Source organism: Erinaceus europaeus, chromosome 8 (genome assembly GCF_950295315.1).
Source record: "Erinaceus europaeus chromosome 8, mEriEur2.1, whole genome shotgun sequence".
NCBI classification, from domain to species: domain Eukaryota; kingdom Metazoa; phylum Chordata; class Mammalia; order Eulipotyphla; family Erinaceidae; genus Erinaceus; species Erinaceus europaeus.
Window position 1 is genome coordinate 75,824,910 of NC_080169.1, and position 23,483 is coordinate 75,848,392.

Consider the following 23,483-nt stretch of genomic DNA (forward strand, 5'->3'; position numbering starts at 1 on the left):
TTCAATACTATGTTCAATTATGCTGGGCTAGCGTGGGGGTGCCTCTTTCCAGGTGTGTATTCTCTAGGATGGAGAGAACTCGACCAGAGCCAGCCTGGGCTGCTACTCACTCAGTGATGTGAGGGAGATGACTCAGGATCAGAGCTCGTGGTGGTGGTGAGGCAGTATGATTCTTTATTGATCAGAGAGCCAAGGCTTTTAAAGGGCAGACCCAGAAGTGGCAAGTTGGAAACAGAAATGGCTAGGAAAGGGGTGGACAAAGGCAAAATGGGACTAGAAAGTTAGGAACTTCCTTAGCAATTGTTGTGAGGGTTTTAGCTGGTAGGATTAATAATACCCTGCAGGTAGGGAGGGTCTTGAGGGTAGAAAGAAGATAGATCAAAGGAATGGATTGGGTGGGGATCTTTCAGGCAAAACAATGATTATGTAGCTAGGCCATAGTATCAGGAATGCAGGGTGGAGCAGGGGAGCTGGATTAATGTTTTAAGGAATGCCAGGCTCCTGGAGGCAGAAAAATACAGGGTGCTTTGTGAGGCTCCTCACAATTTCCCAATATCTTCCCCTTTTGTTTTATCTAATGGCCATAGTATCAGGAATGCAGGATGCTTTGTGAGACAGGGTGTCTGATAAGACAGGGCAAACCTTTGGGGTTACTCCTGTCCCTCCTTGCTCAACCACTCGGTAGAGAGAGATTGACAGGATAGATGCACTCCTCAGGTCAAACCCTCCAGGCTCTACCACATCCTCACAATTTCCCAACACAATTATTGTATTAGCCTGTTCAGTTTGTTTGGCTCTTAATTCAGCTACTTCAGCTTTTAGTTCTAATTATGTCATGATGATTCCTGCTTTCTCTCAGTCTCATCTGCTGTTTCATTTCTGTTAATATTTCTATCAAAGGCATTCCTCACACCTTTGATTACCACATCAATTAATGTTTAAATGTTTTCATCATTCCAATTTACTTTTGGCTTTTGGGGATTTTTTTTCTGGGCTTGTATCCTGATTGCTCCAGAAGTTCTTTGTCTTACCATTAGATTTGCTGTCTTTTAAAATTTGTATACTGGGTGTTTACCTATGTAAGTCTACACAGGTGTTCCCTACAATGTGTTTATCTCTGTGCAGGATGTATGGAATCTGTTTTCCTCTGCAGATACAACTGAGTCCCAGGAAAGAGTCTTGTAGGAAACCTACAGAGAAAATCTAGTAAGACCTATGCTTTAGTTGAGATGAAGGTGTGGAGGAGCCATAGTTGTGATGGACCTTCAATAGTTGCTGAGCTTCCACTGCAAATGTAAAGCATGTTAGGGTGTGGGTGGTGGTTATGGCTGCAAATTCTGGCAAGAGGTTCTTGTAAGATGGGTTGGTGCCTGAAGCACCAGAAAAGTCAGAAAGGGACACGGGTTCCCTGTAGGGCCAGTAGCCCTTAAGAGTCTGACACTGCTATTCAGGTGAGGATCAAGGTGCTCTCTGGGATGTTTGGTCCAAGACCCCTGAAGCTAGTCACCTTGTGATATGTCTCAGAAGTGAGTGATGCTATTGCTCTTGAAGGTGGCACTCCTGCTTCTAGTAGATGAAAGGCAGGTGGGAATAGCTGGTACAAAGACAAGTGATTCACATTGTAGAAAGAGACAAATAGTACAATTATAAAAACAGACAAACAGAAGGAAAAAAACTACAACAGTAAAAGGAGCAAACACCAATAAGGAATAGACTAGGAGAACATGTACACACTCTCAAAGGCAAACAAAGAGAAGAACAGATAATACACAAAGCAATAGGAGGGAAAAAAGCAAACACACTGAATTATGTGAATGGGGCTGGTAGTAAAGGCTTTGTAGGAGGCAAGCAACAGTCTAATTTCCTTATTACCAACTGGGGGGAATGTTGGTCTGATGAAGTTTTTCCAAATTCCCAAAGTACCTATCTTTGCAAGTCTCCACTGCAGTGGTGACTAGGCAGGGCTACAAACTTGTTTCAGGGGACCGACCAAGAACCTGCCAGATTGCTGCTGGCCTGCCCTGAAGTTCAGGACCAGTAAGGGAAGTCCACACACATTTGCACTGTGCTCTGAATCAACAGTAATCTGGTCTGAAGTCAAATAGTCCCTTCAAATGATCCCTACTTAGGATTATGACCCATTCCTGTACCAGTGCACCAGAAAAGTTAGATTTAGATTCAGTATAAGCTCAATACTGGCAGGCAGGAACAGACTAGATTGGAAGACTGCATTCTCTCAGAAGTTTAATTCCCCGGCCACAGGTAGCTATGAGTAGGTCACTGAAATTCAGCCCTGCCTCCAATCATTCCCATAAATATTCTCCTGGGGATATATCCTAAGGAAACAAACATATCTATGCAAAGACCTCTTTGTATAGGTATATATTCATAGCATCACCATTTGTAATAGCCCAAACTTGGAAGAGACCTAGATGGTCCAACAACAGATGAGTGGCTAAGAAAGTTGTGGTATACATAGCCAATGAAATACTACTCAGCTATTAATGATGAAGTCTCCTTCACCTCATTTTGAATGGAGCTTAAAGGAATCATGTTAATTGAGATAAATCAGAAAAAGAAGGGTGAATATGGGATGCTATCACTCATGGACATAATTGAAGAAACAAGCACAGAAATGGGAATAAAAGTGAAAATTGGCTGGTTGGATGTATTGTACCAACAAAGCAAAGGGCTCTGAGGAAGGAAGGTGGGCAGGGTAGTGGGGGAAGGAAGTATCTTTCAGGACCGGTACATGATGATGACATCCATCTTGGTGAGATGAGAAATTTTACCAATGTACCAACAACTGTATTGTAAAACATTAACATCCCAATAAAAAAGTAAGTGTTAGCCCCATTGATCTTACTTAGGGTCCAGGTCTATTCTATTAGCACAGAAGCCTGTGTAAACTCTGAGTCTCAGTCTAGGATTGCAGTCCATGATCATGATTAGGAACATTTTAGGTTGCACTCATTTCAGGACCAATCATCCTCGAGTGGCATAGTAGGTTGACTCAGTCTGCCTTTGGAGCTACTCTTTGTCCTAATCCATCTTTCTAGTCCTATTTTTAACTCTGATACCATCTTCCCAGACAATGCTTTTAGTTCAAATGCATACGAGCTACTAGACTAAGGCAAAAATTACTAAAGTCATGGGCCACATGGAGCAAAAAGGACTTCCCAGCTTCCTCCCACATGAAGACCCCTTACTCCCACCTTTGGGTGCCTGTTTATTGAACATTTGCTTTGTATCATTCCACCTTTTAGCCACCAAGTTGCAGACACTACCATGATGCCATCCTGACCTCCCTGGACAGACAACCTTAACAATGTGTCTCAGAACACCTATCTAGAGCCCTACCCCACTAGGAAAAGATAGAAATGGGCTGGGGGTATGGATCGATCTGTCAATGTTCAAGTTCAGTGTAAAAGCAATTACAGAAACCAGAACTCCCACATTCTATACCCCATAATGAATTTTGGTCCATACTCCCAGAGAGGGTAAAGAATAGGGAAATTTTCAATGGAGGGCATAGTCCTCTGGTGGTGGGAACTGTGTGGAATTGTACCCCTGTTATCTTACAGTCTTGTTAATCATTATTAAATCACTAATAAAAATTAAAAATAAATAAAATTTTTAAATGCCAGAAGGAAAACGTGAACAAGAGAATAAACAAGGAGCTAAAAAAAAAATACCATTATAATTCTTTGTAGAAACATTTGATTGGGTAAGATAAAGAAGATGGAAGCTGGGAGTCAGGTGGTAGCGCAGCAATTAAGCACAGGTGGTGCAAAGCTCAAGGACCAGCGTAAGGATCCCGGTTCAAGCTCCCGGCTCCCCACATACAGGGGAGTCGCTTCACAGGTGGTGAAGCAGGTCTGCAGGTGTCTGTCTTTCTCTCCCCACTCTGTCTTCCCCTCCTCTCTCTATTTCTGTCTGTCCTATCCAACAACAACGACATCAATAACAACAATAACTACAGCAATAAAACAACAAGGGCAACAAAAGGGAATAAATAAATAAAATATTAAAAAAAAAAAAAAGATGGGAAGCTGAGAAGCCTAAATGTTGGTTGGGTAAGACGAAGATGGTTGAATCAGGGAACTGCCATAATCTTGATAAGTAATAAAAGGGTTAGCTCTGCAATGGAGTGTATAGATGTGAGACAAAAATCAATAGAGTATGTCAATTTACTACAAAGTAAAGTCATGTAAGACACTGAAAAGTTTAAAATGATGGCATAAAGAGACCAAGAAGAATCTAAGTTATGCTCACTAAAGTAAGATTTTTTTAAATTATGCACTGCATAAAGGAAATGAATGACAAGAGCAAAAAAAATTAAAGAAAACAATTAAATTGAATTGATAACATTCAATAATGTACAAATTATGAGGAACTATTCAAAATGAAAATTGTGCGTATTAATCAATTTTACATCAACAATTGTCTTAAGACTCATTTGGTAGAAATAGTAAAAAGTGGTAAAAAATGCTGTCATCCCTGCCACTCCCACCATATACACTCACTATAACTATCAAACTCTGAAGCATCAATCTTCAAAAGTTATAAAATAATATCACAGATTTTCAATGTTCAATGATCATTTTTATAAATATACTTTCATATTTTAAACTTTTATAAATATGTTTTTATAAAAATAATCTTTGGAGACTGAAAATCACAGCAATATTTCTAGAGGCTAGAACTAATAAAGGGTTAAGTCTTTAAAATCTTTTACTTACACAAATAATGAGCTTAAACTACTCTTCAAAATAATGTATAAAATGGTAAAAAAAACTAACTTGGTAAAACTATAAAAGAGCTTATAAGTAGGAGGAAGAAGTATAAAATAACCTTTTCTTCCTTCCCACAATACTAGAAGAGATTAATAGATAAATCTATAAGAAGATTCTAGAGTTTTTTTTTTCTTTTTATCTCTGAGACAGATACTTATTCTGAAAGTAAGCATTCTATTAAACAGAAGTAAACATGTGACTTATAGATGCTCAGGGTGAAAGGAGCTCAGAACAAATTGTAAGAAAGAAAACATTAGGTAATAAGGACCACTTATGTCAGGAAAAGTATATAGAGCAGAGAAGCTTTATGGGAAATATTAAAAAAAAACAGAGAAATGTTGGTTATATTTTTTATATAGAATAAACTGATTTGGTGGTCTGGGAGGTGGTGCAGTGGATAAAGCACTGGGCCCACAAGCATGAGGTAATGAGTTCAACCCCCAGCAGTACATGTACCAGAGTGATGTCTGGTTCTTTCTATCTTTCCTCCGATCTTTCTCTAAATAAATAAAATCTTTTTTTAAAAAAACCTAATTTGAAGACTGAATTTTTCTAAAAGAAAAAAGCATTCAGTAACAAAAAAATTCAAAGCAAAAAAAAATGAAGGAAATTTTAAAAAGCTGACATACTGAATGGATTAGTGATATGTGTTGATATATTGTATATTAAGAAACAGAATGTTGGTGCAACGACACCAAAGTTGAGTTGTTTTAACAGATATGAAGGCTAAAATATTTACTATCTCATGCTTTAAGAAAAACTGAATGGAAAACTTCAGGAGGCGGGGCTATGGAGCAGCAGCAGCTGTGTTTCTCTCCTCTCCTCTCCCTGGTCAACTAGGAATACCAAAGAAGACCACCTGAGACCCCCAACAAGACAGGACTAGAACGACTTCAGGAACCCACCAAATCACTGGTGAATGCAAATACGTGTGGCTCATATACAGAAAGGAACCCAGGGAGAGATTGGGTGGCTGGTAACAGTCCGGCAGTTTACCAGTTGAGACACCACCCACAGTCTGATTCACCAACAAGGGGATGGCTGAAGGGAGGAGAGGACTCCCCAGAGACTCACCAAATGCAACTGTGAGTCTTCACTGCTACTGCCTTCAGAATCTGGAGCAGCAGCAGGGAGGCACTGTGCTGACACAGGGGACAGAGAACTAACAAGGAAACTCAGGAGGAGATCTATACCTCCCTGGCCTAGCAGTGGTGCTGTGAAAGTCTCTTTGCATAACCACTGGATTATCTCTGTCCCACCCTGCTTTACCTCTTGGTCAGGAGTCAGTGATTAAGCTAAGAAGCCTACTTATAGTTAAAAAAAAAAAAAAAAAACCTTAGGCTCCCATAGCCTACAGGGAAGAAAAAGAACAAAAGAGGCCTTTAAGCCACTGAGCTCCTACTCAGGGATTAAAATAATATTGAAGCAACTGTCAATTTCCACAACTGTGAATCCTTTAATTACCTTACTTAGACAAAAGTCAATCCAGGCAAGAGTGGTCAGTAATTTGAAAAGTACTGAGAGACGGACCTCATAACATACTATATAAAATATATAAAAAGAAGAAATATTGGAGAAATGAACAGGACAAGAGTCCAGATAAAAGCCCCCTAAAGGTTGAAGCACAAAGTAATGAGGTAAACATCCAAACACTAGTTAAGAAATTAATCACAGGAGTGAGTAAACAGTTAGAAAGAAATGTCATCAGAAATGCATAAAGAATGAAGGAGAACCTGGAAAAAACACTAATTATCTCAAGGTTACTAGAGAGCTGAAAGTTGAAACAGCTGAGCTAAGAGCACAACTAGCAAGTTGTGGTATATATACACAATGGAATACTACTCAGCTATAAAAAATGGTGACTTCTCTGTTTTCAGTCGATCTTAGATGGACACTGAAAAACTCATGTTAAGTGAAATAAGTCAGAAACAGAAGGATGAATATGGGATGATCTTACTCTCAGGCAGAAGTTGAAAAACAAGATCAGAAGAGAAAACACAAGTAGAACCTGAACTGGAATTGATGTATTACGCCAAAATAAAAGACTCTGAGGTGGGTGTAGGGGTGAGGAGAATACAGGTCCAAGAAGGATGACAGAGGACCTAATGGGATTTGTATTGTTATATGGAAAACTGGGAAATGTTATGCATGTACAAACTATTGTATTTACTGTTGAATGTAAAACATTAATTCCCCAATAAAGAAATTTAAAAAAAGAAGCAGAATGTTAAAACATAATAATTCATAGATATTTAGGACTAAGTGGCACTGAGTCTAGAAATACAAAGTTGGGCTTATTATTAATATGAAAGCTATCACCTTTTAAATATACTCATTGTACAGAAGAGAAGGTGAGTAATCTTAAGTACCCTATTTTTCTCCTTGGCTCTTGATAAATTAAGTGTAAGTTATCGTAAGTAACTCTACTCTTCCTTCACATACATTTAACAGACTGCTATAAATTGTATCCATAGCATTCATGCATGACAGCTTTGTACTTCCACCAGCAAGTGGTAAAAAGTGCTGTCATCCTTGTCACTGTCACCAATATACACTCACTTCCACTATCAAACTCTGAAGCATCGAGATAAAGAGCCAAGCCTGTCGGATTGAGGTTATTCTCCTGACCCTGCTTCCATGAAATCAGTATGTCATATATTTCTGAGACATATTAAAGAAAGCATATGACAAGAATCTATCTACCAATTTTTCAGGATAAAAAGAAAAATGAGAAGAGATAATAAGGTTATGGGAACTGCTTTCTATTCAGATAGCAATGGATATACAATATTAATAATATAAAATATGAAAATTTCAAGTTGATATAAAAAATATTAATGCCGAAGTTTACATGAGAGTTCTGACTGTATGTATATGACAGACTATAGGAGTAAGATATATGGTATGTATATGGCTGCCATTAGCAATACATAATCCATGCATTGTGTGTTTGTGTGTGTGTGTGTGTGTGTGTGTGTGTGTGTGTATATATATATATTACATAAATTTTGATTATGGGTAAACATAAGCTATATATTTCATGCTAATACTGTTAATACCTAGAGACAGGCTGAGCTAGAAAAATTCAAATTTATATAGTTTACATTTAGTTTCCTGTTACTAATAAAATCTGCTTTGTCTTAATATTGATTTTTTTCTATCACTTTTACAAATAGTAAAATACTAACAAACTGTAACTGTGTTAAATCATTTTTAATTTATACAGTATTATTCTATAATACTATTGTTATCTTTGATATATGCTTATCAAAGTGTCTAATAAATATTAACTAATCAGTAAGCGTTAGTAAGACAGAGTATTTATAAACTTCTGATCCTCCTGTATTTTTAAGAGTGTTTCTAAAAAAATAAGCCCCACCTATACAACAGAATTCACTAGAGTACTTGCATAAAGTGCTAATTTCTGGGTCCCACACTAAAGTTACTGAATTGGAATCTCAGTAGTTTTAATCTTAGATAATAAACTTTAATAAGCACTCTCAGGCAATTTGTATGCCAAAGCTTAAGAGTCACAACTTTATATAGTAGAAAACAGAATATATATATAGAAGAAAACAAAATATGTAACACATATTCAGATGACTAATAGATGAAAGTATAGAAGCAGTTCAGAACTCAAGCTGTAGTGCTTTCAATATGAAAATATTTTTAAACAAAATTTTAGTTAGTGGGGGCACATGAATATGTATATGCACATATACATATATTCCCCTTCCTAAGATAGACATTTCTTTTTCCATCAGAGTACTGCTCAGTTCTGAGTACAATGGCTTATGGTGCTGAAGTAAACATTAATTTTTTTAATTTTCATTTGTGATTATAGTAGGTTACAAGATTGCAGGATTGTAGGATTACAGCATATATTTTCACACAATACCCACCACCCTAGGTCTGTGTTTCTACCTCCCAAAGATAACCACCACAGCTTTCACAAGTCTTAGAACCACATTGCTTGCTTTTTTTTGTTTGTTTGCCAAGTTCATGTGTATCAGTTCTCTGGATTCCACATGAGTGAAATCATCCAGTAGTTGTCTTTCATCTCTTACTTCCACAAGCACAATTACCTCTAGGTTCCACCCATTTTATCCCAAAGGACATAATATCATCTTATTTTGATTACTGATTAATATACCGTGGAGTATAAACCCTATAGCTTCTTTAGCCAGTCACCTGTTGATGGGCATTAAGCTGCTTCTACTCTTTGGCCACTGTAAATAACATAGCTGTGAATATGGGGGTACATATGGCCATTTGGATAAGTTAAATATCTACTTTTTAAAAGGAAGTTATCAGGGAAAAACATTCCCTTGAAAAGTACACATAGGGGTCCAGCGGTAGCGCAGTGGGTTAAGCACATGTGCCATGAAACTCAAGGACATGCGGAAGGATCCTGGTTGGAGTCCCCCACTCCTGGGAGTCGCTTCACAGGGAGTGAAGCAGGTCTGACTACAAGTGTCTATCTTTCTCTCGCCGTCTCTGTCTTCCCTTCCTCTCTCTATTTCTTTCTGTCCTATCCAACAACGATGACATCAGTAACAACAATAATAACTACAACAATAAAACAACAAGGGCAACAAAAGGGAAAAACAAAAAAATAAAAAAAAAAACACATAAGGCCCTGCAAAATAACTAATTTGAATAGTGTGTTATTTTGTAATGTGTGTGGCCCCAGGTTCAAGCCCAACCCCCCCACAGCATTTAAGGAAGATTTGGTGTTGTGGGGTCTCAGTCTCTCCCTCTCCCCTGCTCACCCCCACTCTATAGTTTTTTTCTTTCTCTAAGAAAAAAAAAATCTAAGTACTGGAACCAGGAGATCGCTCACCCAGTCAAGTGCAAACCTGATGGTGTATAATGCTCAGGATTGGAGCCTCTGCATCACATGGTAGCATCATGGATTGTAATGCTGTGGTATCTCTTATTCTCTCTTATTTATTTATTTGTTTATTGATTGACTGATTGATTGATACCATCAGAGTTATCACTGGGACTTGTTCCTGCCCCATGACTCCATCACTCCATGAGAGACAGTGTGAAATAGCCTGAGTTCAAGTCCTAGTCCCTACCTGCAAGGGGCAAATTTCACAAGTGGTGAAGCAGTGCTGCAAGTGTCTTTCTCATTTGCCCCTTCCTCCTTAATTTTTGTCTCTATCTAAAAATAAAGTATTTATTTAAAAAAATAGTTTTAAAAATGAAATAGCCATCAATAAATTTTAAGAAAACCTGTTTTGTCTGAAAATTCTTATACTCATTAAATATATTCCTCCTATGTTGATTCAAAATTACATGCAATAAAAGAAAAGAACTGTTCTTTCAACTATATGGTTAAAAATACCATATAAATATTTTATGACTTGTTAAATATAGGAAATGAGATATGAGAAACTTTCACTGTTAAATATAGTACTGTTCTATCAGTACCGCTTATATTAACAAATTTGCTTACTGGCTGTATGGCAAACGCTAGAAGAAGAAGAAACTGGCTGTATTACTCAACTACTCAAATTATATAAATGTTTCTAAAAACTAGGTAACATATGTCACAGGATCTAGCAGGCGAATTCACAAAAGAACCATGTGAAATCGCTAAGCAATAATAATCAGAAAATCCTAGCTACTATCATATACAAGTCTGTTATCTTGTAAGCATTAAGAGAAACCATAAAAGCACTTTGAAATGACCCAACATAATTGCACTTAGCCTTCACTAGCCCAAATTTGAACATTTCATAAAAAGCTTTTTGGTTGCATGTAATTGTAGCAGCAGTAGAGATAATATCAGTATCACAAGGCAAAATGTTAATATAACTTCAATAAGAGTATAAACTAAAAAAGATGGAGCTCTAGGAAAAGGAGCACAGGTACCTGGAAAAGCTGCTGAAAAGAAGTAGCATTTGAACTGAACTTTAAGGGATGACACTGGCACATGGCAACTGGGCATGAACAGAATTTAAGGGAGAGAAACAAGGGTGAGCAATCATAGAAGCCAGAAAGAAAAGCTCCCAGATCAGGGGACAGTTCAGTGGGTGTGAGTGCATATATATATATACTTTGATTCTATAGTTCTAACATGTTAGGCTTTTAAAAAATATTTATTTATTTTCCCTTTTGTTGCCCTTGATGTTGTAGTTATTATTGTTGTTATTGATGCCGTCATTGTTAGATAGGACAGAGAGAAATGGAGTGAGAAAGGGAAGACAGAGAGGGGAGAGAAAGACACCTGCAGACCTGCTTCACCGCCTGTGAAGTGACTCCCCTGCAGGTGGGGAGCCAGGAGCTCAAACCCGGATCTTTAGGCAGGTCCATGTGCTTCGCGCCACATGTGCTTAACCCTCTGCGCTACCGCCCATCTCATATAAGTTAGGCTTTCAATGACAAAATTATGTTTATCTTTAACTTGGCTTCACTACCCCAATTTTTCACAACATCCTTGTAGAGAGAGAGATAAAACATCTTCAGATCTGCTTCACCATTTGTGAAGCACCTCCCTGCAGGTGGGAAGCAGGTGCTCAAACCTAGGTCTTTGCACAGGGTAATATGTGTGCTTAACCAGATCCACCACCACCTAACTCCCCTTCCCCCCAATCACAAACCCTTGATTCAGACTAAAGCAGCAATACAATATTTAATAGAATAAAATGCAAATCTACATATTATCATAACATCTCAGCATTTCTCAACTACAGAGCTACAAATATCCCACTGCTAGCAAAGGAAGAAATGACTACCAGGAGATAAAGACCACCAGAAGCAGTGGATTTGTAGTGCTGGCCCTAAGCCCCAGCAATAACTCTGGTAGCAATAAAAGTAATAATGAATGATTAAAACAGTTAACAGAAAAATCTAATTATAAATAGCAATAAGTAAAATAATTTAACTTAGCCACAAAATTCTAAAAAATAAAATATGGGTAAGCAATGACACGGTATAGGGGAAAGAAACATTGGAAAATTAAAATTGAGTCTGCCTATTCCTAAAGTCACTGAGTTTAAAAACTTCAAGGAAATAATTTATCTTATATTTCATTTGACAATGAATGGCATTTCCTGAAGTTATGATACATGGCAGTTGTGTAAGTTATACCAAAAATAAATTGCAGATACACAAAATTAAAATAACAAAAATTTTTGGTAAGCATGGAAATATTTTTTTTATGTAATGGTGAGGAACTACATAAAATCTACCAAGAGATTAACAGATCTAATTATGTTCTCTTATTTATATATTAAAAATCAAAGAATAGGGAGCAGGGCAGTAGCGCAGTGGGTTAAGCGCCCGAGGTGCAAGGACTGACGTAAGAATTCCCAGTTCAAGCCACTGGCTCCCTACCTACAGGGGAGTTGCTTCACAGGCAGTGAAGCAGACCTGCAGGTATCTTTCTTTCCCCTCTGTCATCCCCACCTCTCTCAATTTCTCTCTGTCCTATCCAACAACGACAGCAACAACAACAACGTCGATAAACAAGGGCAACAAAAGGGAACCTGCTTCACTGCCTGTTAAGTGAACCCCCTGTAGGTGGGGAGCCGGGGGCTGGAACCAAGATCCTTAGGATGGTCCTTGGGCTTTGCGCCTTGTGCGCTTAACCCGCTGCACCACCACCCAGTTCCCAATATACATTAGTTTGTATGTATTATTGGCAATTACTTTTTTTTACTTTTGATTGGACAAAGGGAAATGGGGGGTGGAGGGTGTTTGGGAGAAAGACACATTCAACACTGCTTCACTTCCCCTACAGCTGGGGACCAGCTGTTTGAACCTGAGTCCTTATACATGGTAACATGTGTTCCAGTCAGGCAAAACAAGTTCGACTAACAAAAAGACTATGTACCTCTCCCACTGGCACTGAAAATAAAATCACAGTAGTACAGAGAGAAGCAAAGCTGAGAACATAGATGTCTTAAGCTCTCATATGAGCCCCAGTGCTCCTTGCACAGCAGTGGTACTGTCTCTCTTTTCCTGTTTCATGAGAAACCCTAATCTCATGCAAAAGATACAAAGTAACAAAAGTAGTATGAGCATGTCAATAGCAAGTATACAATTCAAATGGCTTCTCAAATTCTACAAAACCTTCAAAGAAGAACTAACAACAACCCTGTTGGGCTGCACCATGGGGGAGAGAGGAGACCCTAGCGGAGAGGGAACACAAATCTTTATTCAAGTGGACGCCTCAGAGATAGGTGAGCCTACAGCGGTTAGGGCCACATGGAGCTAGCAAAATGGCAACCTCCCGCTATGTGCAGCAACCCTTCTCTGCATCATGTCTCTGAGGTGAAAAGGGGCAAAGAGAACTAACCCGGAACAGCATCTGGCTTTATAGGATAAAAGATAGAAGTGGCAAGTCAGGATGGGACTGGCTAGGAAACAAGGCACTTGGGGATATGGTTACAGCTCTCATGGGAATGGGAAGGGGGAGGAGGAACCAAGGCACTCTGGGTTTCAGCTCTCTAGGGAATGGGTGATACCCAACACCACCCTGCTAATATTCTTAAAATGTAGGTATGGGGTTCGAAGGAGACACTCAATCTCTATCAAAATCCTGATGCCATTCTTCAGAGAAAGAGAAAAGTCAATTCTAAAATTTGTATGGTCCCACAAAAGCCTTCAACGCAATTCTGAGACAATAAGAAAAACTGAGACATCACTCTCTCTGATTTTAAAGCCTATTTCCTCACACTGGTGAGAATGTTCCAGAGCAAAAAGTCTGAAAACAACTGGTACAGGGATGTGTAGGAAAAAAGACTTAAGTACACTTCTGGTGGGAATGCAAACTGGTGCAGCCCCTAGGAAAAAAGGTATGGATATTCCTTTTTAACAAAATGGGAAAACTTTATGATCCTGCAATACCATTACGAGGCATTTATCCGAAAGACATGAAAATAATAATTCTGATACTGAAACTAATACTGATCCAGCTTTCTGGTACTTTTTCCAGTCATGACATCATCTCCCAAGACAATAACTTGGGTCCACCTACATATCAGGTTTCAGGTTGGGAGGGAGAACTAGTATAGTCACGGGACCTTTGGAATATAGCTAAAATAGACCTACTATATATCTACAAAACAGAAACCCCCCCCCCAACTCTTCATCTGCACTATCCCAGCCTTTAGGTTCATAATTAGTCAACAATTTGTTTGGCTTTATATATTAACTCTCTTTTCCGCCACCAGGTTTCAGATGCTAGCATGATACCAACCAGACTTCCCTGGACAGACAACCCCACCAATGTGTCCTGGAGCTCTGCTTCCCCAGACCCCTTCCCCACTAGAGAAAGAGAGAGGAAGGCTGGGAGTATGGATCGACCTGTCAATGCCCATGTTCAGCGGGGAAGCAATTACAGAAGCCTGACCTTCCACCTTCTGTATCCCACAATGACCTTGGGTCCATACTACCAGAGGGAAAAAGAGGAACAACAACAAAAAAATGACATAGACATGTAACATCTTTTTGAATTAGTGTTTTATATCCATAAATTCATAGCTATTCTGTTTACAATAAACAAAACATGGAGTCAACCTATATGCTCATAGACAGATGAATGGATAAGGAACCTGTAGGATAAATATTTGATGGAATACTACTTTGCCATCAAAAGATGACACTGTATGTTTTGGGACAAAATGTGATTGGATGTGAGGTGAATATATTAAGTGAAATATATAAGGAACTGAAATATAACTACCAAGTTATTTTGTTTATATGTGTAATATAAATATATAATTCAAATTTCAAAAAAATTATAGCAAGCAAAGTGACTCAGACTCTATGAAACTTAAAGTGGTTATGAAGAGGTCTACCTACTAACATGAACTGTTAGAAAATATGCAAGCGAGTATTAGTATATAGACAACTAACCTGAATAGAAAATTATATGGAAGATCTGTTTGGTACACAGAAATCATGAACAAATAATATTCTTTACTTTTTTCCCTTTTTTATTGCTATATATTTTTTTAATTGCCACCAGGGCTATGGGTGGGGCTCAGTGCCTACATGACAAATCCACTGCTCCCAGCAGCCATTTTTTTTAAATTTAATTTCTTTTTTGACAGGACAGAGAAATTGAGAGGGGAGAAGGAGATAGCAGAAAGAAAATGAAGGGCACCTGCAGAACTGCATCAGCGCTCATGAAGTTTCCCCACTGCAAGTAGGGAGCAGGGATTCGAACCCAGGTCCTTGAGCATGGTAATATGTATACTCAACTGGGTATACCACTGGCTGGTCCTAGTATTCTTGAGTAGCTATGACTTGTATTCTTATTTGTTATAAACTGAGTTACTATGACTTATAACAAGATTCTACCAATTTTCTAGAATAAGATCAACATTCTACAAATGTCCCAAAGGTCAGGGATACACTTTACTAATCTACATCAGTTTTAGAGAGGAGCACATAGTAGAGATTTAAAAACTTATTGGCTGGGGGGCCAGGTGACGGTGCACCTGGTTAAGCACACACATTACTGAGCAAAAGGACCCAGGTTCAAGCCCCTGGCCCCCACCTGCAGAGGGAAAGCTTCACAAGTGGTGAAGTAGGGCTGCAGGTGTCTCTCTGTCTCTTTCCTCCCTACCCCTCCCCTCTCAATTTCTCTCTTGTCTCTATCCAATAATAAAAAAAGTAAAAAAATTGATAAAAACCATTTTAAAAAAAACTTACCAGCATAAAATTGATTATATAAACCTGGCTGGAACATTCAAATTAATATTTAATGTGACCTGAGGCCATTATTTGTTACTTAAAGTAACAATGGAGGTAGTATCACTAGCCATGATATCAGATTAATGAGGCTGTCTGATTCTTTTACTGCCGAGTTTGAATTTTTTATATAAATTAACCCTTTGTCTAATATGTGGCATGTAAATATCTTTTCCTATTCCCTAGAGTGATTCCCTTTTCAGTGATTACTTCTGTTTATGTGCAAAAGCTTTTGAATTTGATGTCGCCCCACTGGTTTATTTCTCCTGTGCTTTTTTTTTTAAGTTTTTTAAATATTTATTTATTTTCCCTTTTGTTGCCCTTGTTGTTCTTTTATTGTTGTTTTAGTTATTATTGTTATTGATGTCATTGTTGTTAGATAGGACAGAGAGAAATTGAGAGAGGTAGGGAAGAGAGAGAAGGGGAAAGAAAGACACCTGCAGACCTGGAGTGTTTGGCAGTTTGCCAGCTTCCCCCTGCTTAAAGCTGCAGTCTATTTACATAACCACTGTTACCTAAGAACCAGCCTGTCTGCAGGGCATTGGTTTAATCCCCACTGGTTGGCACTCTCTTTTTGCTCCGCCCCCTCTCCTAGTCACACTGTTTTCCACCACTACTTTGTACTCTCTTTTCCTCTACCCTTTCTTCATCACATCCTGTTTCCACCCTACTTGGTGAGTATAAATACAGCTGCTCTTCTGATAAAACACACATGGAATTGCCTTCCCGCACAAAGAGTCCCAGAGTCTCTCTCCTGTGATGCCAGCCCAGCACAAGTTCCTGATCCCTTTCCCACGCAGCAGCCTAGGTTGGCTCCAGCAGAGTTCTCTCCAACCCAGAGAGCACTTGCTCGGGAAGAAGCACCCTCAGGCTATCCCAGCACTGCAGACCTGCTTCACCACTTGTGAAGCGACTCCCCTGCAGGTGGGGAGCTAGGGGCTCAAACTGAGATCCTTATGCCGGTCCTTGAGCTTTGTACCACATGCGCTTAACCCGCTGCACTACCACCCAACTCCCTCTCCTGTGCTTTTCCTTGTTGCTGGGCTCAACAGCAGAAGACTAGATAAGAAAGTTGTCATAGACATTCATACACACACACACACACACACACACACACACACACACACACACACAACACACACACACACACACACACAGAGGAATACTACTCAGCCATAAGAAATGATGAGACTCTCTCTGTTGGCTCATCTTAGACAGAATTTGAAGGAATCATTAAGTGAGATTAAGTAGGAGTATGAATACAAATACAACATGATCTCACAGCTGGGATAAAGAAAAAAGGAAAAACGCAGGATAAAACTTGGAATAGGTATGGTCAAGGCAAGGGTAAAGGGTGCACTTGGGAGTGAAGTGGACATTGAAGACTCAATCCACAATGGTGGAAGAGGGTATAAATCAATGTTGGGAAGATCCTTATCACAGAAAGCTAAAGAAAGTGTGCCGACATGAGACAATGATCTTGTAAATCATTATTTCCCTAATAAAAAAATTAGTAAAAAGGTAAAGTAAGCCTATGTCCATAAGGCACTATTTGTATTCATTTAAGATACACTTCAATATAGCAGCATCATTAATGACAGGAGTACATATACACCAGAATGGAAAAGAGATTGAGGACTACTGCCTTAAGCATCTATACAGAAAAGAATATTCTTAAAGTCAAGAAATAGAAAATATCGATAGGGAGCCAGGTGGTAGCGCGCCTGGTCACCACCTGCAGGAGGAAAGTTTCATGAGTGGTGAAGCAAGGCTGCAGGTGTCTCTCTATCTCTCTCTCCCCCTATCACCCTTCTCTTTTTTTTTTTTTTTTTAGTTTTATTTCTTTATTGGGGAATTAATGCTTTACATTCAACAGTAAATACAATAGTTTGTACATGCATAACATTCCCCAGATTCCCATTTAACAATACAACCCCCACTATGTCATTCATCATCTTTCATGGACCTGTATTCTCCCCACCCACCCACCCACCCCAGAGTCTTTTACTTTGGTGTAATACTCCAATTCCATTTCAGGTTCGACTTGTGTTTTCTAATCTTGTTTTTCAACTTCGGCCTGAGAGTGAGATCATCCCATATTCATCCTTCTGTTTCTGACTTATTTCACTCAACATGATTTTTTCAAGGTCCATCCAAGATCGGCTGAAAACGGTGAAGTCACCATTTTTTACAGCTGAGTAGTATTCCATTGTGTATATATACCACAACTTGCTCAGCCACTCATCTGTTGTTGGACACCTGGGTTGCTTCCAGGTTTTGGCTATTACAAATTGTGCTGCCAAGAACATACGTGTACACAGATCTTTTTGCATGGATGTGTTGGGTTCCTTAGGATATATCCCCAGGAGGGGAATTGCAGGGTCATAGGGTAGGTCCATTTCTAGCCTTCTGAGAATTCTCCAGACTGTTCTCCACAGAGGTTGGACCAATTGACATTCCCACCAGCAATGCAGGAGGGTTCCTTTGACCCCACACCCTCTCCAGCATTTGCTGCTGTTACCTTTTCTGATGTATGACCCCTATCACCCTTCTCTCTTGATTTCTGGCTGTCTCTAATAAAGATAATAAAATTTTAAAAATTTAAAAAAAAGAAAATATTGATATATTATGTATTAGAAGAAAATCCTTACAATAAATATACTGGTCTAAAACACTAAGGGGTGACATACACTAAGGTAAAACACCAAGTTTCTGTATGCATTGGGCCACTATATGGAATAAAACCGGGTAACGTGTTCATTCAACCAGGTGTGCCACTGCCCAGCCCCTCAGAATAAAACCTGGTACATGGTGGTGGAGGGGCACATAGGCTGGGGGTGAGTGTTTTGCAGACACCTATCATGGTAAGATGAGACATTTTAGTCATGAGTCAACAAATATAATAAGAATTACTGTAAACAATTAGTTTCCCAAATAAAAAGAAAAACCTTGAATACTGAAATGCTATTGGAACTTTAAAATGTCTGCAAATCAATATATAACAGTGCACCAGAAGTAAAGCTGGGTTTTTGGGGGATGTTTTTGTTTTTGTTGTTGTTTTGTCCAAGTGTTCAACTAACTTTTTGATACAGCATGATGAAAGAAAGAATCATAACAATGTATGAACTCAAATCATAACAATATCACATGAGCATCAACTACTAATAGAAAATATAACATTGAATTCAGTTTTAGGGGGAAAAGTGTGATTTCAATATGCTTATCTATACAACATGCAAATTTATACCTAAGCAAAAACCCCATATTCCAAATATTTGGACTTGAGTACAGCATGCCCCCTCTGGTGGTAGCTAAGTCCATTGACATTTGTAAGTAATTTGGAGAATATCTAAATCAAACATCTTTATTGAAGATATTTACCATCACACTGTTTAAAAATACACATTGAAAGCCAGGGATAGCTCACTTGTTAGAATTCAAACCTCAGGCCAGACAGTGTTGCACCTGGTTAAGAATGGGAAAACTATCAAGGGAGAGGGTTGGATATGGAGTTCTGGTGGTGGGAATTATGCGTAGTGCCCCTCTTATATTATGGTCTTGTCAATATTTTCATTTTATAAATAATAATTTAAAAAAAACCTATTAGGGATCCTGGCAGAGGAAAGCAAAACAACAACACCAACAAAAAAAAAAACAAAAAAAACACCCCACATTACCATGTTCAAGGACCTGGTTGAAATCCCAGCCCCCAGCCCCCAGCTCCCACCTGTAGGGAAGAAGCTTCAGGAATAGTGAAGTAATGCTGCAGGTGTATCTCTTCCTCTCTCCCTCTCGTCCCTCCCTTCTAGATTTCTCTTTGTCCTATCAAATTTAATATATATATACCTCACACCTCACTCTATGTTAACTGTGAGCTCAAACCTAGGTACCACCCATGGACAACAGACAGCTGTGGGAGGAGGGGGTGAGTAGGACAGAGGAGGTATAGGGATAGTATAGTGGAACTATGGTCTGTCACTCACTCTCTCTCCTTTACTAAAATAAAGAATAAAAATGGTAACCTGAGAAGGCCACTCAGTAGTGATATCACATAAGGCCCTGGGTTCATTTTGCAATTATGAATATATACGCCCCACACACAGACACTCAATTCCCAATGTCAAAACTGCCACAAAAAATAAAACCCACCTATGTAATACTCTCTTGGAGATAAGAATCTCAGAAAAGTGTGATGAATTTTAAGATAATTAAAAGATATATACTTAAAAATCCTTTTGAAGAAGAATAGTTCCTCATATAAGTAAGAAAGCATAATGAAAAGAACTAAATTTAATCACAGGTAAAAAGCAACTACTTACATTTTCTTAACAAGTTCAAGTAAATTAGTAAGTAACCATCTAACTAAATTCATAATACAGCTGTATTATTTTTCATGTGCTCTCTCTATTTGAGGCCCTCACATGTGAAATAGCACCACTAAACAGCAATGCCAGATCAATCATTTCATTTTTAAGTTAGACTAGCAAGGGAGAGATACCACGGCACAGCTCCACCAACCACAGACTTCACCCCAGGTCCTTTACTTGGTGCAATACCCCAAACCCAGTCCAAATTCTGCTTTATAGATCCTTTTTTGTTCTTATTTCTCAGCTTCTATCTATGAGTGAGATAATCCCATACTCATCCTTCTATTTCTATTTTATCTCATTTAACATGATTTCTTCAAATTGCATCCACGATGAGGTGACAAAGGTGAATTTATTATTCTTAATAGTTGAGTAGCACTCCATTATGTACATATACCACAACTTTCAAAGTCACTCATCTGTTATTGGACAGCTGGGTTGCTTCCAGGTTTTGGCTATGACAAATTGTGCTGCTATGAACATAGGTATACATACATCTTTTTTGGATGGGTGTGTTTGGTTCCTTAGGATATATCCCCAGGAAAAGAATTGCCAGGTGATAGAGGGGGTTCATTTATAGCCTTCTGAGAGTTCTCCAAACTGCTCTCCACAGGGGTTGGACCAATTTACATTCCCACCAGCAGTGCAGAAGGGCTCCTATAGTCCCATAGCCTCTATAGCATTTGCTGTTACTATCCTTTGAGGTGTATGATATTCTCACAAGGGTAAATGAAATGGTATCTCTTTGTTGTCTTTATTTGCATTTCTCTGATGTGGAGCATTTTTCATGTATCTATTGGCCTTTTGGATCTTTTCTTTAGAAAAAAATATATATTTTGTCTAGTCATTGTAATTCAAGATTTATGAAAGTTCACAATTGAGTGATTGGTGTTAATTTCAAGGGCTTGTGGTATAAATGCTTCTGTTCTTCATCATTTTATGCTGTCAAATAAGGACCAAAACTAGACTTATACTGATGATTTCAGAGATTTTCCAATTATAGAAATACTTAGTATACATGTGCAACTAATAGCACTATATTGTTATTTTCATTAAATTCTTAACTGAAAATATATGTACTATCTTCATCTTGGCTTCTCATTAATGCTAGACTGATTGATCAATATTGATCTATGTCAGAGAGAGAGCATTAGGTAGGATACATGCATCCCAGTACCACATGGGAGATACTATGGTGCTGGAGGAAGCTCCAAGTGCTGTGGTACCTTCGTCTATCTATATGTCTGTCTATCGAAAAGAGCAGCCCTAGTTTTGAAAAAGTAGAGGAGGAGGAAACAATAGTCCATGATAACTTTGCAAATTTTAATAGCATATAACTTACAAGGCTAAGAGCAGCACCTGGGGTCCTGTGCATGATAATGGAAAAGCACTTAAGATAGGAAGGAGAGTGTTCTATGGAGAACTTTCACAGGGAGATGAGAAATTGTACCCATGAGTCAACAACTATACTGTGAACCATTAACCCAGTAAAAATGATTTAAGAAAAAATTTTAATTAACACAATTCACTTTGCCATAACTCCACCATGAATTAAACTTTCTCAACAACTTCACATCATTTAAGATTCACTAAAACCTTGGGTAGTCAACACCTTACTGAAGAGACAATGAGCTTAATACATTGCATTGCACAATGTTAGAAGCAATCCTATGAGTGATAATTGTGCCTGCTTATTTATAAAAAATAGAAACATCATCATTTATATTGTAGCATCTGTTGTTTCTAAAAGAAATCACAATCAAAATCTAGCAATTTTTATTATGGAAGAGTGTCAGTAATGATACATAATAAACTGAAATAATTTGTGTATCTGTTTTTAATGACTCTTATCATCCTAAGATTATTTTTGGAACATAGAAATAAAATGTGATAAAGCAAAAATTACAGCTGATACTAGGATTTTTATACTCCTATATTTAGCACAAACTGAGGGAAAAAAATCTAGCATTACTCACTGCTTAAAAATTAACATCTTCTACAATATATATTTTAAGCATCCTAAATCACAAGCTAGATATATTTCCAATGATGTGCCTAAGCACTGCATTTGAGTGTTATAAACTGAGTGTGGCTGAAACATGATCTGTGAAAAATAATCACATTTCCTTAGTTAAAGCTATGAAATAAACATTACACCATGACTGTATACACTAAATACCAGAGAAAAAAATAAATCAAGAACACATCTTTCTGATACTACTTTGGCATATCTGCCTTCAAAGCACACTACCAAAAGTAAACAGATGAATGGATATAATCACAGACCTGAGTGTACCGCTAGACACATTCCCTTCTGAAAAAGTACCGAGTACTCAATGACAAACAAGAAAATCACAAAATTTGCTTAAAACTCAGGTGTTGGTAGCTCTATGCATACTCAATAGCTAATCAGAATTTTTCCAAGGAAATTATGAATCGCTTAATCACAAACCTTGCAGGATTTTAACAAAATCATGAACACTGTTTAAACCTTTGGATGTCAAGAGTCTTCTCTAAATGTTTGATAAGAATGAAATGAATGATTAATGAAATTTAACAGATCTCCTAGCAAAATAGTAACATGGAATCAGTCACCCCAAAACAGTATTTCCCTTGAATATTTCTCATAGAAAAATGAAAACTTAGGTACCATAAAAATCCATGTAGATGTTTCTTGTAGTTCTAGTCAAAATTGCCAAAAATGGAAACACAAATCTGATGACAACCAATGAATCAATGAACAAACTCTACTACAACCATACAAAGGCTATACCTAAAAACAGTATGCCAAAAGGTCAATTTTACTACATAATTTTACAAATATCAAGTAATTTTATACACCTATTTTGAAAAGTACAACAATACTGTTTATATTAAATTGTTAATTTTGCTCAATAATATTTAATGGTGCTATCTTAATAAAAGTCAAGAATTCAACTGGCTGAAAAATCTTAAAAACTTTAACTTCTTTATTAAAAAAAAAAAAAAAGACTTACCAAGTTCATTAAGACTCTGAGCAGCTTTTGTTATCTCTTTACTTCCCCCTTGCAGTTGTCCTTGGAGTCTCTTGCTGAGATATAAAATTCGAATTATTCTCCGAAGCAAGTCACAGGCAACCTGTGCAAATATTACAATGTTAAATATGAATAATCAATCCAAGAAGCTTTTAGGAAATATGTCTATTCTTTATGGGTAAACTAAAGATACATTCATGTCTTTTCAATATTATACCAGTCAAAAATCAGAAGCCCTGAAAAGCAACATTTCAGTGACTAAGGTTGTCTAATGGGTAGAGCATAGAATCTGCATGTGCAAGAACCTGAGTTGAAACATTCTATGTAGTGGGAGTGGTATTACCTTATAATTTTGTAAACCAATTTAAATCACTAGTAAAAACAGTAAATAGGGCATCGGGTGCTAGTGCAGCATAAGAATCCCAGTTAAGTACCAGCGTAAGAATCCCAGTTCAAGGCCCCAGCTCCCCACCTACAGGGGAGTCACTTCACAGGCGGTGAAGTAGGTCTGCAGGCGTCTATCTTTTTATCCCCCTCTGCCTTCCCCTCCTTTCTCAATTTCTCTCTGTCCTATCCAACAACGATATTAATAA

General features: G+C 38.0%; 1 protein-coding gene across 2 annotated transcripts in view; it reads right to left on the reverse strand.

The window, feature by feature from the left end:
• COG5 (component of oligomeric golgi complex 5) overlaps positions 1-23,483 on the reverse strand; it is a 237,610-nt gene that overhangs the window by 182,524 nt on the left and 31,603 nt on the right. For both annotated transcript variants that reach the window (XM_007528314.3, XM_060196396.1), the window contains exon 6: positions 22,873-22,993. In XM_007528314.3, the coding sequence (XP_007528376.2) occupies positions 22,873-22,993 (121 nt within the window). The remainder of the gene's footprint in view (positions 1-22,872; positions 22,994-23,483) is intronic.